Below are 17158 nucleotides of genomic sequence, written 5' to 3' on the forward strand. Positions count from 1 at the left end.
GAACATAAGTCACAGGAAATAGAGGTTGTGGTGGCAGCTGCATAGAGGTATTTGGGTGTGCGAGACTTGACATCAGAAGAGTTGCAGGGTGTGTTAAGTAGGTGGTGTCCCATCCTTTCAGGTTGTTGGCCTACCCTAGGACTAAATATATTTAAATGGTGGAGTAGGTGGTGTTATTTTTATTTGTTTATGAGTGTATTGTTAGATGGTAGGGTATTTGTTTATTTATTTATATTTTCAAGCAAAGTATAAGGGAGTTCTACTCCAGTCAAGGAGGTGGCGGGGTTGCAACATTTATTGGTTGCCAACCGCAGTTAAACCTCATCGAAGAAGAGGAAGTGCTGATGACGGAAGACTAGTACATATGTTAATAAATGTGCTGGTGTCGAGAACTGAACGTCGACCGATTATCTGGTAAGAAAGAAATATAAACACTCAACAAAATTCTCAGCAAAAATGATCAGTGCACATTCTCTCCGTGTGTATACAAATGTATATTATGTCAACATCGAATAGTGTTATTTTTCACATACATTCCGATGTGTGTCCATTGCGCTATTTATTTGTGCGGCGCTGCATGAATGCATTTGGTCGCGTCTAAGCTTAAAGTCCCACGTCATTCGTTTCGGATGCATTCAATTATTCCTTTGCTCAAATTGTGCTGACAACTGGTTTAAATTATATCGAGTAGGCTACACTATAATATGAAACGTAAGCGCCGTTTCAATGCTAATGGATGGACCTGTGGAAACTATTATTAAGTGTGCACGGGCCAGTCTGGCACAATGGGGAGTATGATGTACCCCAGTGGCCACCGCTTGGTCGTGATGAGCTACAGTGCTGGCTTTTGTTCCTGCCCAGCTCTAACCCAACAATGGTTTCAAGCAGGTTTTTTGGTGGTGACTAGTTCATCTTCCCAGAATGTCCTTTATATTAGACACTGGGTAAATCAGGACACCTCAATTTCAAGATTGATATTTAAACTATGTGGCCATCCCCATGAGCCCATATAACACAAACCTCTTTAAACCTCTTTAGTATAAGGTCTTTAAATCGCTTTACCTGTCTTACCATCTCTCTCTCCCGGGCCTCTCTGGCAGACATGTTGCCTGTGTTGGTGGTCCATGGGGGAGCGGGGTTCATCCCTAAAGAGCGTGTGCAGCTGTCTTGTGCTGGGGTCCAGGCTGCAGTCAGGGGGGGGTACTCCAAACTCCAGGGGCAGGGCAGTGCCATGGATGCTGTGGTGGAGGCCGTCACTCTGCTGGAGAATGACCACCACTACAACGCAGGTAAACACACACTCATGACTAGTGCCTGGAGTCTTTCCTAGCCAGGTCACATGGCCAGAGAAAAAACCTGGCCCCTCTGAGATCAGCAATAAGGTCAGATAAGGTAAATAGCTCCATCTATATTTACTTGGTACATGGTTCCATGGTAATAATTACGCAATATTAACATGGAATTACCAAATAATTATTCATTTATCTTGTACTTTTTTGTTGTTGTAAACACCAGTAGAAACAGTACCATAAATGAAGTGCTACCAGATTTTACTGTCAATGACACTAACCTGGATAAAGAAAGGTTGATAAAGAATATCACATTTTATTGGTCACATAAAATGCCGGGGTGGCAGGGTAGCCTAGTGGTTAGAGCGTTGGACTAGTAACCGAAAGGTTGCAAGTTCATATCCCCAAGGTGACAAGGTACAAATCTGTCGTTCTGCCCCTGAACCCACTGTTCCTAGGCCGTCATTGAAAATAAAAATGTGTTCTTAACTGACTTGCCTAGTTAAATAAAGGTAAAATAAACATACAAAAGTAATTTTTCCAACAATTGTTTACAGACAAATTAAATAATCTATAATTCACTGTATCACAATTCCAGTGGGTCAGATGTTTACATACACTAAGTTGAATGTGCCTTTAAACAGCTTGGGAAATTCCAGAAAATGATGTCATGGCTTTAGAAGCTTCTGATAGGCTAATTGACATAATTTGAGTCAATTGTAGGTGTACCTGTGGATGTTTTTCAAGGCCAACCTTCAAATTTAAATCAAATCAAATCAAATTTATTTATATAGCCCTCAGCTGATATCTCAAAGTGCTGTACAGAAACCCAGCCTAAAACCCCAAACAGCAAGCAATGCAGGTGTAGAAGCAAGGTGGCTAGGAAAAACTCCCTAGAAAGGCCAAAACCTAGGAAGAAACCTAGAGAGGAACCAGGCTATGTGGGGTGGCCAGTCCTCTTCTGGCTGTGCCGGGTGGAGATTATAACAGAACATGGCCAAGATGTTCAAATGTTCATAAATGACCAGCATGGTAAAATAATAATAAGGCAGAACAGTTGAAACTGGAGCAGCAGCACAGCCAGGTGGACTTAGTGCCTCTTTGCTTGATATCATAGGAAAATCGAAAGAAATCATCCAAGATCTCAGAAAAACAATTGTAGACCTCCACAGGTCTGGTTCATCCTTCGGAGCAATTTCCAAACGCCTGTAGGTACCACGTTCATCTGTACAAACAATAGTACCTAAGTATAAACACCATGGGACCACGCAACCATCATACCGCTCACGTGTTCTGTCTCCTAGAGATGAACGTACTTTGTTGCAAAAACTGCAAATCAATTCCAGAACAACAGCAAAGGACCTTGTGAAGATGCTGGAGGAAACGGGTAGAAAAAGTCGAAGAACAACATCCCAAACATGAAGCACGGGGGTGGTAGCATCATGTTGTGGGGGTGCTTTGCTGCAGGAGGGTCTTGTTGTCACGAGAATTTTCAATCCCAATGATAATAACTGACAATCAATAGCTCTGACCAATTCCCGAGATCTGTAAGACCATGGGTTTAATAATAATTAGTCAAAGACTCAGTTTATGCAAAAAATTCTCTGAATAAACTGTACTAAAGTCCATTATACAAAGACATCCATTTTATAGCTGCGCACATACTTCCACACAAAGAGCATGTATCCTACGCACATACTTCCACACAAAGAGCATGTATCCTACGCACATACTTCCACACAAAGAGCATGTATCCTACGCACATACTTCCACACAAACAGTAGGTGAGTTTTCTCTATAGTTCTCACCACTGTGGATCACGGCCCAGCCGACAGCTCAATTCCCCTGAGATTAGGGAAACCTTGAGAAATACTCCCTATGCTCTCATAGGTTCCTCAGAGGCCTAGCCAGGTCATTTCAAACACAGGTTAACTGTTCTCGGGAATCTTTCTTCGGCCCCCACATACAAGATTCCACTATACAGATACATTGTTTAACCTAATTCCGATTTAAACTACACACATCATCAAATTATAATTTTATGATTCTAATCAATTTCATACAGTTATACGGTTTCAGAGTGGGAATTATTTAATCATTATCTTTCAACATTTAAAATATTTTATAATTGGTGCACTTCACAAAATTAGATGGCATCATGAGGAAAGAAAATGATGTGTATATATTGAAGCAACATTTGAAGGCATCAGTTAAAGCATGGTTGCAAATGGGTCTTCCAAATGGACAATGACCCAAAGCATACTTCCAAAGTTGTGACAAAATGGCTTAAGGACATCAAAGTCAAGGTATTGGCGTGGCCATCACAAAGCCCTGACCTCAATCCTATAGAAAATGTGTGGGCAGAACTGAAAAAGCGTGTGCGAGCAAGGAGGCCTACAAACATGACTCGGTTACACCAGCTCTGTCAGGAGGAATGGGACAAAATTCACCCAACTTATTGTGGGAAGCTTGTGAAGGCAACCTGAAACATTCAACCCAAGTTAAACAATTAAAAGGCAATGCTACCAAATACTAATTGAGTGTATGTAAACTTCTGACCCACTGGGAATGTGATGAAAGAAATACAATCTGAAATAAATCTCTCTCTACTATTATTCTGACATTTCACATTCTTAAAATCAAGCGGTGATCCTAACTGACCTAAAACAGGGAATTTTTACTTTGATTAAATGTCAGGAATTATGAAAAACTGAGCTGGGTGAATATTGCATCACCCACTGAGCTGGGTGATGCAATATTTACAAACAATTAAAGTGACTAAGAGTACAGTTTATACATATGAGATGAGTAATGCAAGATACGGAGACATTATTAAAGTGGCTAGTGTTTCATTTCCTTAGTGGCCAGTGATTCCTAATGTATGTCTATAGGCAGCATCTTCTGATGTGCTGGAGATGGCTGTTTAACAGTCAGTGGTGGAGTATAGAATACAGTACATGAAATGGGTGATGCAATATGTAAACACAATTTAAAAGTGACTAAGATACCGTAGAATAGTGTGGAGTGTAGTTTATACATATGAGATGAGTAATGCTAGATACGGAACATTATTAAAGTGGCTATTGATCCATTTCTAAAAGTGTCCAGTGATTCCTAATCTATGTCTATAGGCAGCCGTCCCTTATGTGCTAGTGATGGCTGTTTAGCAATCTGATGGCCTTGAGATAGAAACTGTTTTTCAGTCTCGGTACCAGCTTTGATGCACCTGTACTGACCTCGCCTTCTGGATGATAACGGGTTAAACAGGCAGTGTGGCTCGGGTGGTTCATGTCCTTGATGATCTTTTTGGCCACCCTATAGCATCTGGTGCTGTAGGGGTCCAGGAGGGTGGGAAGTTTGCCCCCGGTAATGCGTTGGGCAGACCGTACCACCCTCTGGAGAGCTTTGCGGTTGTGATACAGCCCGACAGGATGCTCTCAATTGTACATCTGTAAAAGTTTGAGTGTTTTAGGTGTTAATCCAAATTTCTTCAGCCTCCTAAGGTTGAAGAGGCGTTGTTGCGCCTTCTTCACCACACTGTCTGTTTGGTTGGACCATTTCAGTTTGTCAGTGATGTGTATGCCGAGGAACTTGAAGCTTTCCACCATCTTCGCTGCGGTCCCATCAATGTGAATAGGGGGGTGCGTCCTCTGCTCTTTCCTGAAGTCCATGACCATCTCCTTAGTTTTGTTGACATTTGAGTGAGAGGTTATTTTTCTGGCACCACACTCCCAGAGCCCTCACCTCCTCCTTGTAGGCTGTCTCATCGTTGTTGGTAATCAAGCCTAATACTGTTGTGTCATCTACGAATTTGAGGATTGAGTTGGAGGTGTGCTTGGCCACGCAGTCATGGGTGAACTGGGAGTACATTAGTGGGCTGAGCACGCACCCTTGTGAGGCCTCGGTGTTGAGGATCAGCGAAGAGGTGTTGTTTCCTACCTTCACCACCTATGGGTGGAAGTCCAGGACCCAGTTGCACAGTGCGGGCTTCAGAACGAGAGCCTCAAGCTTGATGATGAGCTTGGAGGGTACTATGGTGTTGAATGCTTAGCTATAGTCAATTAACAGCATTCTTACATAGGTATGCCTCTTGTCCAGACAGGGCAGCGCAGGACAGGGCAGTGTGCAGTGTTGTGGCGATTGCATCGTCTGTGGATCTATTGGGGGCTGTAAGCAAATTGAAGAGGTTCTAGGGTGACAGGTAAGGTGGAGGTGATATGATCCTTGACTCTCAAAGCACTTCATGATGACAGAGGTGAGTGCTAGTCATTTAGTTCAATTTCCTTTGCTTTCTTAGATACAGGGACAATGGTGGCCATCTTGAAGCATGTGGGGCCAACAGACTGGGATAGGGAGAGATTGAATATATCTGTGAACACACCAGCCAGCTGGTCTGAGCATGCTCGGAGGACACGACTAGGGATACCATCTGGGCCGGCAGCCTTAACAGGGTTAACATGCTTAAAGGTCTTATTTCGGCCATGCTTAAGGAGAACCCACAGTTCTTGGTAGCGGGTCGTGTCGGTGGCACTGTATTATCCTCAAAGCGAGCAAAGGTGTTCAGCCTGTCCGGAAGCAAGACGTCGGTGTCCGCAACGTGGCTGGTTTTCCTTTTATAATCCGTGATTGTCTGTAGATCCTGCCACATGCGTCTCGTGTCTGAGTCTTTGAACCGGGACTCAACTTTGTCCCTATATCGACGTGTAGCCTGCTTGATTGCTTTGTGGAGGGAATAACTACACTGTGGGTATTCTTCCATATTCCCAGTCTTCTTGCAGTGGTTCGTGCTTTCAGTTTGTGCGAATGCTCCCATTTAGCCACAGTTTCTGGTTGGGGTAGGTTTTAATAGTCACAGTGGATACAACATCTCCTATGCACTTCTTGACAAACTCATTCACCATATCGGTGTATTCACCGATGTTATTTTCAGAAATTTCTCTGAACATAGCTCAGTCTGCGTGGTCAAAACATTCTTGAAGCGTGGATTACGATTGGTCAGACCAGTGTTGAATAGGCCTCACCACGGGTGCTTCCTGTTTTGAGTTTCTGCCTATAAGAGGGGAGGAGCAAGATGGAGTCATGGTCTCATTTGCCGAATGGAGGGCAGGGGAGGACCTTATATGCATTCTGGAAGGTAGTATAGCAATGGCCGAGGGTTTTAGCAGCGTGAGTACAACAATGAATATGTTGATAGAATTTAGGGAGCCTTTTCCTCATTTGCTTTGTTAAAATCCCCAGCTACAACAAATGCAGCCTCAGGATATGTGGTTTCCAGTTTGCATACTTTATTATCCAGAGATTGGACATTAGCGAGTAAAATACTTGGGTGCGGTGGATGGTGTACACGCATCCTGAGTCGGACTAGAAGACTGCTTTGAGTACCTCTCCTTCGCCGGCGTTGTTTTGGGGCGGCCTCTGGAATAAGTTTGATTGCTCTCGGGAGAATAATCATGGGATCTGCTCCAGGGAAGTCGTAATCTTGGTCGTAATGATGGTAGTTCTGGTGAGTTACCGCCACTCTAATATCCAGTAGTTCTTCCCGGCTGTATGTAATGACACAACAATGTCTTAGCTAATAAAGTAAACGATAGTACATAAACAAACAAAGTACTGCAGAGTTGCTGAAGAGATCGTCGCGATGCTGCCATCTCCGTCGGCGCCATCATCTGAAGACATGTCTCTGTGTCCTCTTGTATCTCTGCATGCATCAGGGCTAGGCTCGGTGTTGAACGCTAAGGGTGAGGTGGAGATGGACGCCATCGTGATGGACGGGAGATATCTGGCCAGCGGAGCTGTCTCTGCGGTCAGAAAAGTGGCCAATCCTGTCCAATTGGCCAGACTGGTCATGGACAAGGTACTGTACACACACACACACACACAGGCACACACACTTTGCTTAGACAAAGTGTTGATCATACAGCAGTTCAGGGTGTTTGGTATTTTATTAGGATCCCCATTAGCTGTTGCAAAAGCAGCAGCTACTCTTCCTGGGGTCCACATGAAACATGATAATGACATAATACAGAATATTAATGGACACGGACAGAACTACATCAATTTTTTGTCTTTTAATCTAAAGGCACACGTAGCCTACATATCAATGCATACACACAAACTATCTAGGTCAAATAGGGGAGAGGCATTGTGCCGTCAGGTGTTGCGTCATCTGTTTATTGAAACCCGGCGCACTTTCCCACAGCACTCTCTCACGCGTAAGCAAGTGAGGTACAGTATATTCTCTACATATTGAACATTGTTCCTCATTGAATGAGCCCGTTACCCATTGCAGACGAGCCATCTGTGTCTGACTGGAGAGGGTGCCAGTCAGTTTGCCCGGTCGATGGGTGTTCCCGAGGTGCCAGAGGAATCACTGATCACAGAGTATGCCCGTATGCGCTGGAAGAAGAACCTGGCAGCTGATGCCAACCCGGTGGAGTGCCAGATGTAAGATAAAGCATGACATGATATTTCATACCATAGAGGTGAATACATTAGATAGATATTGAAATGGATTGTAACATGATGAGATGTATGATAGTGTGACATGATTGAACATAGCATGGTATGATACAGTGCCTTGCGAAAGTATTCGGCCCCCTTGAACTTTGCGACCTTTTGCCACATTTCAGGCTTCAAACATAAAGATATAAAACTGTATTTTTTTGTGAAGAATCAACAACAAGTGGGACACAATCATGAAGTGGAACGACATTTATTGGATATTTCAAACTTTTTTAACAAATCAAAAACTGAAAAATTGGGCGTGCAAAATTATTCAGCCCCTTTACTTTCAGTGCAGCAAACTCTCTCCAGAAGTTCAGTGAGGATCTCTGAATGATCCAATGTTGACCTAAATGACTAATGATGATAAATACAATCCACCTGTGTGTAATCAAGTCTCCGTATAAATGCACCTGCACTGTGATAGTCTCAGAGGTCTGTTAAAAGCGCAGAGAGCATCATGAAGAACAAGGAACACACCAGGCAGGTCCGATATACTGTTGTGAAGAAGTTTAAAGCCGGATTTGGATACAAAAAGATTTCCCAAGCTTCAAACATCCCAAGGAGCACTGTGCAAGCGATAATATTGAAATGGAAGGAGTATCAGACCACTGCAAATCTACCAAGACCTGGCCGTCCCTCTAAACCTTCAGCTCATACAAGGAGAAGACTGATCAGAGATGCAGCCAAGAGGCCCATGATCACTCTGGACGAACTGCAGAGATCTACAGCTGAGGTGGGAGACTCTGTCCATAGGACAACAATCAGTCGTATATTGCACAAATCTGGCCTTTATGGAAGAGTGGCAAGAAGAAAGCCATTTCTTAAAGATATCCATAAAAAGTGTCGTTTAAAGTTTGCCACAAGCCACCTGGGAGACACACCAAACATGTGGAAGAAGGTGCTCTGGTCAGATGAAAACAAAATTGAACAAAATTGAACAACACAGCTCATCACCCTGAACACACCATCCCCACTGTCAAACATGGTGGTGGCAGCATCATGGTTTGGGCCTGCTTTTCTTCAGCAGGGACAGGGAAGATGGTTAAAATTGATGGGAAGATGGATGGAGCCAAATACAGGACCATTCTGGAGGTAAACCTGATGGAGTCTGCAAAAGACCTGAGACTGGGACGGAGATTTGTCTTCCAACAAGACAATGATCCAAAACATAAAGCAAAATCTACAATGGAATGGTTCAAAAATAAACATATCCAGGTGTTAGAATGGCCAAGTCAAAGTCCAGACCTGAATCCAATCGAGAATCTGTGGAAAGAACTGAAAACTGCTGTTCACAAATGCTCTCCATCCAACCTCACTGAGCTCGAGCTGTTTTGCAAGGAGGAATGGGAAAACATTTCAGTCTCTCGATGTGCAAAACTGATAGAGACATACCCCAAGCGACTTACAGCTGTAATCGCAGCAAAAGGTGGCGCTACAAAGTATTAACTTAAGGGGGCTGAATAATTTTGCACGCCCAATTTTTCAGTTTTTGATTTGTTAAAAAAGTTTGAAATATCCAATAAATGTCGTTCCACTTCATGATTGTGTCCCACTTGTTGTTGATTCTTCACAAAAAAATACAGTTTTATATCTTTATGTTTGAAGCCTGAAATGTGGCAAAAGGTCGCAAAGTTCAAGGGGGCCGAATACTTTCGCAAGGCACTGTATATGTTAATTACATTTTTAATTGAAGTGTGTCTGTCACAGGGGGAAGATGGGTACGGTAGGGGCGGTGGCGGTGGATGCAGAGGGGAACATAGCCTGTGCCACCTCCACCGGTGGCATGCTGAACAAGATGGAGGGCAGGGTGGGGGACACAGCATGTATCGGTGAGACATCTGATGTTATGTCTTATGAGGTAAAGAGATGTGGAGAGGAAGTAGGAGAGAGAAAGAGAGGAGTGGGGAAATGAGGAAGAGACCTGCAGCTTTAACAGTGATCCAGAAAGCTGAGTGGCTTGGTGAACCCTGACCGCTGAGACGTGGAGGAATGTGTGGTGGTGTGGAGCCACTCATTCACGACCTGCTGGGTTAATATTTGACTATGGAGATTATTACAGCCAGCATTCTGAACAACACACACTGCTACCTCACACTCATAGATTGCTTTATAAAAGTGCAGAGGCACAGGCATACAGTACGTACACAACATATGCACATACATTTACACACATACACAGAACAGGGGTTAAACACTGCACTCCATATAATAGCACCACCAAATGACTTGAATTGCAGTTGAGATTCCATTCAAAGTTTAAAAAAATATCAGGGAGGTTACAAGTACAAACAAACAAACAAACAAAGATATCCCCAACTCACCCCCCATTTCCCATCCATGAGCCTGTTTATTTTGCAGCAATGCTGCTGCCTGTCAGCAGTAATCTTCTCAGATTGAGAGATTCAAGGGGCTATCATCGTTAAGTAACACACTAGATGCAAAGCATTGAATACACATTATAAAATAATGCACTTTGAAATACATTTTGTAACTTTGCCCCAGAAGCATTTAACTGCAAGGGACTCCCCTGGTAATGTGCCTACCTGATTTAGAGAACACAGTGATCAATTGGGAGTTGGGGCCAATTTTATTGTAAAACGTTTCCTCTGTGTTAAATACAGTCTGTGAACAAACTTAAAATCGATAAGTTGATGGTTTGGATTATGGGATGCCAAGGTCATATTTGTCCATATTGTATTCCAGTTAAAGGGTCGTTCAGATTCAATTAGATATGTCGAACATACTTTAATGGATAGGTCAGAATATGGTGCTTTCCAAAAGCTGTTCATATACACTACATGACCAAAAGTATGTGGACAACTGCTCGTCGAACATGTCATTCCAAAATCACGGGCATTGCTGCTATAATAGCCTCCTCCTCCGCAGTTGGCGTTCCAATTCATCCCAAAGGTGTTCGATGGGGTTGAGGTCAGGGCTCTGTGCAGGCCAGTCAAGTTCTTCCACACCGATCTCGACAAACCATTTTTCTGTATGGAACTCATTTTGTGCACTACGGCATTGTCATGCTGGAACAGGAAAGGGCCTTTCCCAAACTGTTGCCACAAAGTTGGAAGCACAGATTCTTCCAGAATGTCATTATATGGTGTAGCATTAATATTTCCCTTCACTGGAACTAAGGGGCCTAGCACGAACCATGAAAAATAGCCCCAGACCATTATTCCTCCTCCACCAAACTTTACAGTTGGCACTATGCATTGGGGCAGGTAGCGTTCTCCTGGCATTGGCTCCAAACCCAGATTCATTGGTCAGACTGCCAGATGAATAAACCCATTTTCATGAAGCTCCCGACGAACAGTTATTGTGCTGACATTGTTTCCAGAGGCAGTTTGGAACTCGGTAGTGAGTGTTGACTGTAAATCAAATAATAATTGATTTAAACACACTTTTGCAAATAAGGTGTACAGTAGCCTCAACAGCACTCTATAGGGTAGCACCTTGGTGTAGCCGGAGGACAGCTAGCTTCCGTCCTGCTCCGGGTACATTGACTTCAATACAAAACCTAGGAGGCTCATGGTACTCACACCCTTCCATAGACTTATACAGTAATTTTGACAACTTCCAGAGGATGTCCTCCTGCCTATCAGAGCTCTTTCAGTATGAACTGACATTTTGTCCACCCAATCAAAGGATCAGAGAATGAATCTAGTACTGAAAGCGTAAGCTACAGCGAGCTAGCACGGCAGTATATAAAATGTTGAGTAGTTTACTCAAAGAGAGAGAACAACAACCGTTGAACAGTTTTGAACAAATTAATTTCTTCCAAAATGAAGAATTTCTTTTTCAGTTTCATTTACTTAGCTAGCAAATGCAGCTGTCTAGTTTAGCCTACTGAAACACCCTGCTCAAACAGGGGGATGCTATGTTAGCTAGCTGGCTATGACTTTACAACACAACACTGGAACTCTTCCCAGTCAATGTATGCTGTTGATATTACTAATTTATTGCCACCGGGGCCCACCGGTGTAACTACTTACGAACGTTATGCTGTAACATTACTGCATGGTTGTAGCGGGTTTACTAACGCATTAGTTCTATTAGCTATGACATTACTTTAGCTAATATGGTGAAAATTATGTAGGCTGTGTGTGGCGGTTTGGCTTAGATTTTTTTTCACCTGGTCACGTACAGCTGATGTGTTGTGCATTGAAGTCTGCAAACGAAGGGCAGAGGTTTCGAAGAGGAGAGCGCATAGATGTGAGGAGGAATACAACGTGGCTGCTATGAAAGTGAACGGTGTTTACGCGTGATCAGGGGTGTATTCATTCCGTCAATTCTGAGAAATGTTTCTTAAACTGAAGCGTACAGAACAAAACTGGGATAAACATACCTGAATTTGTCCAATGTAAACTCTTGTTTGCAAGTGTTGGACTAATGATTACACCCTATATCAGCTCGATGCAGGCAAGAGTGTGCAAGGCGGTATTGCATGACACTGTCTATGTGTCACTGTCTGTCACCTCAAATGTGTCTCTCGACCTGTGTGCACCTACGTTGTAAACTTTTATTCATAGGCTAGGTTGTAGCAACCTCATGATGGGAATATGGGAAATTCAAGTATCATGTAGTAGCCTAAACCTATCGCTGTTACATTGAAGTGGGTGAATGGAATATGAATGAGAGTCATCCAATATGCTGTAATACAAATAAGGTGACTGACCACTACTGGTAGAGATGGAGTCTTACATTGGGTCTTGAGAGGCACTAGTGCTGATTTGGTTAGATAAATTCAGCTTCATCAAAATTTGTCAAATTAATCTATGGTCATCAATGCTTTTGGAAGCGATTGAGATGCATTGTCTAGATATGGTAAAATATCATCCGCGTACAATGAGATGAAGTGATCAGTAGATTTGATGGAAATTGGTGTTATTTCCTATAATTTGGCATATTGCCTCAGCCAGGGGTTGCATGGATAATACGATAAGCACAGGTGAGATTGGATCGCCTTGTCTGTTATTTCTAGTGATTCTGAAAGGAGCAGAGTGGATATTGCCTGTTAGAACTATGGCTAGGGATCGGCATATATTATTTTAATCATATTAATGAAATTGGCGCCAATTCCCATATGTTCCAAGACCGAATAGAGATACAGTGCCTTCAGAAAGTTTTCATACCCCTTGACGAGGGAAACAGGATGCACCCGAGTTCAATTTCGAGTCTCATTGCAAAGGTGCTGAATAATTATGTAAATAAGGTATTTCTGATTTTATTTTGAATACATTTGCAAAAATGTCTAAAACATAACAAAATGTGTAAAAGTCAAAGGGTCTGAATACTTTCTGAAGGCACTGTATGACCATTCACGTCTATTAAAAGCTTTTTCTGCATCGAGAGATAATGCAGGCCAAGGAGCTGTTGTTTCTGATGAGGCATCTAAGATATGTAGTAGTTGACGGAGGTTACCCGAGTATAAGCACTTTTTCACAATCCAGCTTTGGCCCTTGTGGACCAATTCTGGTAAGTCTCGAGACGGGACGACGATGTGGTGGAAATTCACCACTGAGGACTCAAATCACAGTAAATGAAGCAATCTTTATTATCATTACTGGAGAGGTTCACTAACTCAATACAAGCCTGATGAAACTCGAAAGGGGTGGGGGGGGGGAGGGGGGGGGTTCTCTTTCAGTCGTATTATACTGCTATACAAACAAGTCATATAAACATGGTTGGTTCCTACATGTGACTGACTGATTCCACACCAGGCTTCTTACCTTGAGTTTTGAACCTTGAATACCTTGAGATATTCTATTACTCCTAAAAAGTTCCCAGATCAATGTTCTGGGCGTACTGACAAATTGTTTATGAGTGATACTGTGGTTTGACTACACAATGGAGTAATCTGTCACTCACATGAACCCTACCAAGACAGGTTATTACAAAGCAGCATTGTGCTAAACTTACGATCTGATACACAAAGAGAATTTCCATCGCAACATAATTTTGGAAAACCGTTTAATACCTGTTTATCAAAGGGGGCGATAGTGAGAACACACTTTTTTTAAATAAAAGTTCAATTAGTGCTGTATTCACATCTGTCCTAAATGAACCTTTGTGAATGGCGAATTGTATTAATCCTTTAGCGCAATAGTGGACCTAATTTATTAAAACATTTCAAATATTCTTAATCCTATTCTTTAAATTGTATTTTGGTACAGTTGTAGATGTGAATCCAACATCTAATTTCTTAACTTGTCGACCAGTTAATAGTCTATTTACTGTATTGTAAAAGTGTACCGCAACCAAATATCAACATATGAAGGAGATATATATATATATTTTGTGCCACTGATTTAGTCTGGCTTTAATTCCAGTTTGTCTACAAATTAATAATTGATATGTTGGATTCATGTCTCCATCTCAATGTCACGTTCTGACCCTAGTTCTTGTGTTATTTCTTTGTTTTAGTTGGTCAGGACGTGAGTTGGGTGGGTATTCTATGTTTTGTGTTTCTAGGTTGGGTTTCTTGTTTGGCCTGATATGGTTCTCAATCAGAGGCAGGTGTTAGTCATTGTCTCTGATTGGGAACCATATTTAGGTAGCCTGTCTTCTGTTGGCGTTTGCGGGTGGTTGTTTTCAGTCTTTGTGTGTCTGCACCAGATAGAACTCTTTCGGGTTGCCACTTTGTTGTTTTGTGTTTTTGAAGTGTTCAGTTTTCCATTAAACAGATGAACACTAACCACGCTGTGCTTTGGTCCTCTCTATCTCCAGACGACAACCGTTACCCTCAACCAAAACCAAAGTTAAAGAATAGGACATAATCTAATCAAACTTTAAATTCCCTTTTAAATAAAGTTTGATTTGATTTAGTCCTATTCTTTAACTTGGATTTTTGGACGAGATGTTGATGTAAATCCAACATCTTAATTATTAACTTGAAGATTACATTAGAAATCAGGCCTAGGGTTTCAAGCTTTGGTCATTTGTTGTCTATTGATAGCTGAACCCTGGGTTGAATTGAAACAATAGCTGTTGATGACTTTGCAGATGCTTTGTCGGCCTAAATAACCATCGTTGATGATGTATTGTTGCAGTTCATCTCTCAGTAATTATTCTCACTGATGGCACATTGGTAGTAGTCAGTTACAAATATAAAAGCTAAGCCGGGCTTGGTTAAATCCCTAGATAGGATATCAAATGAATAGTTGTAGATCAACTCTTCAGTAGGACGTGCTGCCCAGCCTACTGTTGTTTTTTTTGTTTTATTCTAATGGTGTGTATAATGTTAAAGATCTGACATTGTTTCAAAGGTATAAAATGTTGCATTTGACAAGGTTTGTCTATGTTGAAAGTTGGTATCATAATTCTGTGGTTGAAATTTCAATTTTCTCAAAACAGTTTATGTTGATTACTTTTTTCAAATCCAATGTATTTTCCATATAGATACAATATTTTTCCATATGACGTTTTTTCCCCTCTTTTTTGGAAACTCACCTGACACCCAAGGGGAGAGCACCAAAAAAGGTTACTGTCTGACTGGCTTGTCAAGAAAATACCCTTAAAAGTGCAGGGCATTTTCTTTACAACTTTGTTTACAACTTTTCCTTTTGGTACCTGTAAAGAGCATTCTGTAAATGTAGTCTATTCTATTGTTTACCTCGCCATCGAGTGGCTCAAAGTGGAAACTGCACCCTCAGACAACCAGGTATGTTACAGCTATGCCACGCTATCAAGGCTAGAAAAGGTTTCCACACCACTTCTACTAATCCAGTTGTCAGATTGGTAATTCATTACGGAAGACCGATTTTTCAAGTATTTCAACAGGCTTTAAGACCACATGAAAGTCAATACATGTAGCAGGTGTTTCCCTCTTAATAGTGTGTGAAAAGCAGTGTGTATGTGTTTCAGGGTGTGGGGGTTATGCTGATAACAGGGTTGGAGCGGTGTCCCCGACGGGAGAGGGTGAAGCCATCATGAAGGTCACTCTGGCTAGACTCATCCTGTTCCACATGGAGCAAGGTAACACACACGATTTATGAAAAAAAACGATTGATTGACATGCAATCTTCAGTAACTCCATCCATTTATAACCTCATCCATGCATCAATCCATCCATTCATCCTCCCTCCCTGGTGTGTCCCCTGCAGGGCGCAGCGCGGAGGCAGCAGCAGACGAGGCCCTGGCCTATATGAAGGAGAGGGTGGGAGGTCTGGGGGGAGTGGTGGTGGTAGACCCCCAGGGTGAATGGTCTGTTCGCTTCAGCAGCTTGCAGATGGCCTGGGCTGCAGCCCAGCAACAAACACTCCACTATGGCCTGTACACTGGAGAACACTTCACACAGAACATAGACGACCCCTACTAACACACACTTTACGTCCACGTATGTGTTGAGAGAGAGTCTAAAAGAAACCCTACTAACAAGCATAGGTAAACCATCCATAGAACGCACTGAATTGAACATCTTCCATCCACTAGACTCTTACCATAACTGTGATTTTAGCAATCAGTATTATTTCCATTTTGTCTAATCCTCAGATCAATGCTCATATCTAGAGCCAGTATTTGGAAAGTGTTGATCAACTGCCAAATGTAACTATGAAGGAATAAAGCATATTTTAAAAACAAACAGGCTGTCCTTTCTTAGGGGTTTTCAGTGCCTCATTTGGAGTCCTTAACAGCCATGGTTGGTCATGACATGCATAAATACTAGCAGAGAGTTGACATGTGGAGTGTGTGTCCCTTACATGTACTGTGGCCTGCTGGCAAAGGTCATGTGCCACTCGGTTTACTCCACTAGATGGTGCAGAACATCAATATGCTGTCTAACGGTTATTTTACATCAATTTGCTTTGGTTGGTTTCTGTCGGATCTCCTTATCTCCGGGGGTGTAGGGGTGTAGTCGGTTCACAAATTCAGGCTAAACCATTGTTTGATCTCAATAGTCTGAGGTGGTGTCCTCTGCCAGTCCTCTGTCCTTCCCCTGCCTGCTTTGAAAATGGACCAAAAATCCAGTCTGCTCTAATCAGTACTGGTGATGTAAAGGAGACTGAGAGATGATGCCATGTGTTATCTGCTGAAATAGGGCAGATTTAATTAAGACAGGTGTGGTAGGTGCTTTGGCTGTCAACACTGCCACTCACTCTGCCAATACCTCCATTGTACATTACTGCTATGAGTACAAACAGAGAACCTCTCCTCTGACAGTCAAGACTGCTCTCCTACCCTTTCACCAGCTGGTTTGTTTCCTAAACATCACTTTGGAAATAGGGGGAGAGATGCATTCTGTGGGTGAGAAAGGGATACCTACTTGTCCAAGGGCATCAGAAACAGAATGAAATAGAAACACATTGATTTGCTGTTCTCCTATTCATTTCTACTATCTGATCCAAAATTACTCAAATTCTTCT

The 17158-nt window shown here is 42.4% G+C and overlaps 1 protein-coding gene across 1 annotated transcript; it reads left to right on the forward strand.

Moving 5' to 3' along the window:
* The first annotated feature begins 329 nt into the window (after window positions 1-329).
* LOC139411524 (asparaginase and isoaspartyl peptidase 1) lies at window positions 330-16377 on the forward strand. Its single transcript, XM_071157994.1, has 7 exons — window positions 330-414; window positions 1101-1289; window positions 7001-7143; window positions 7579-7733; window positions 9501-9622; window positions 15660-15770; window positions 15899-16377. Exons 1-7 carry the CDS (start codon window positions 375-377, stop codon window positions 16111-16113), a joined length of 975 nt encoding a protein of 324 aa, XP_071014095.1. The 5' UTR covers window positions 330-374; the 3' UTR covers window positions 16114-16377.
* The last annotated feature ends 781 nt before the right edge of the window (window positions 16378-17158 follow it).

Source organism: Oncorhynchus clarkii, chromosome 1 (genome assembly GCF_045791955.1).
Source record: "Oncorhynchus clarkii lewisi isolate Uvic-CL-2024 chromosome 1, UVic_Ocla_1.0, whole genome shotgun sequence".
Taxonomy (NCBI): Eukaryota; Metazoa; Chordata; class Actinopteri; order Salmoniformes; family Salmonidae; genus Oncorhynchus; species Oncorhynchus clarkii.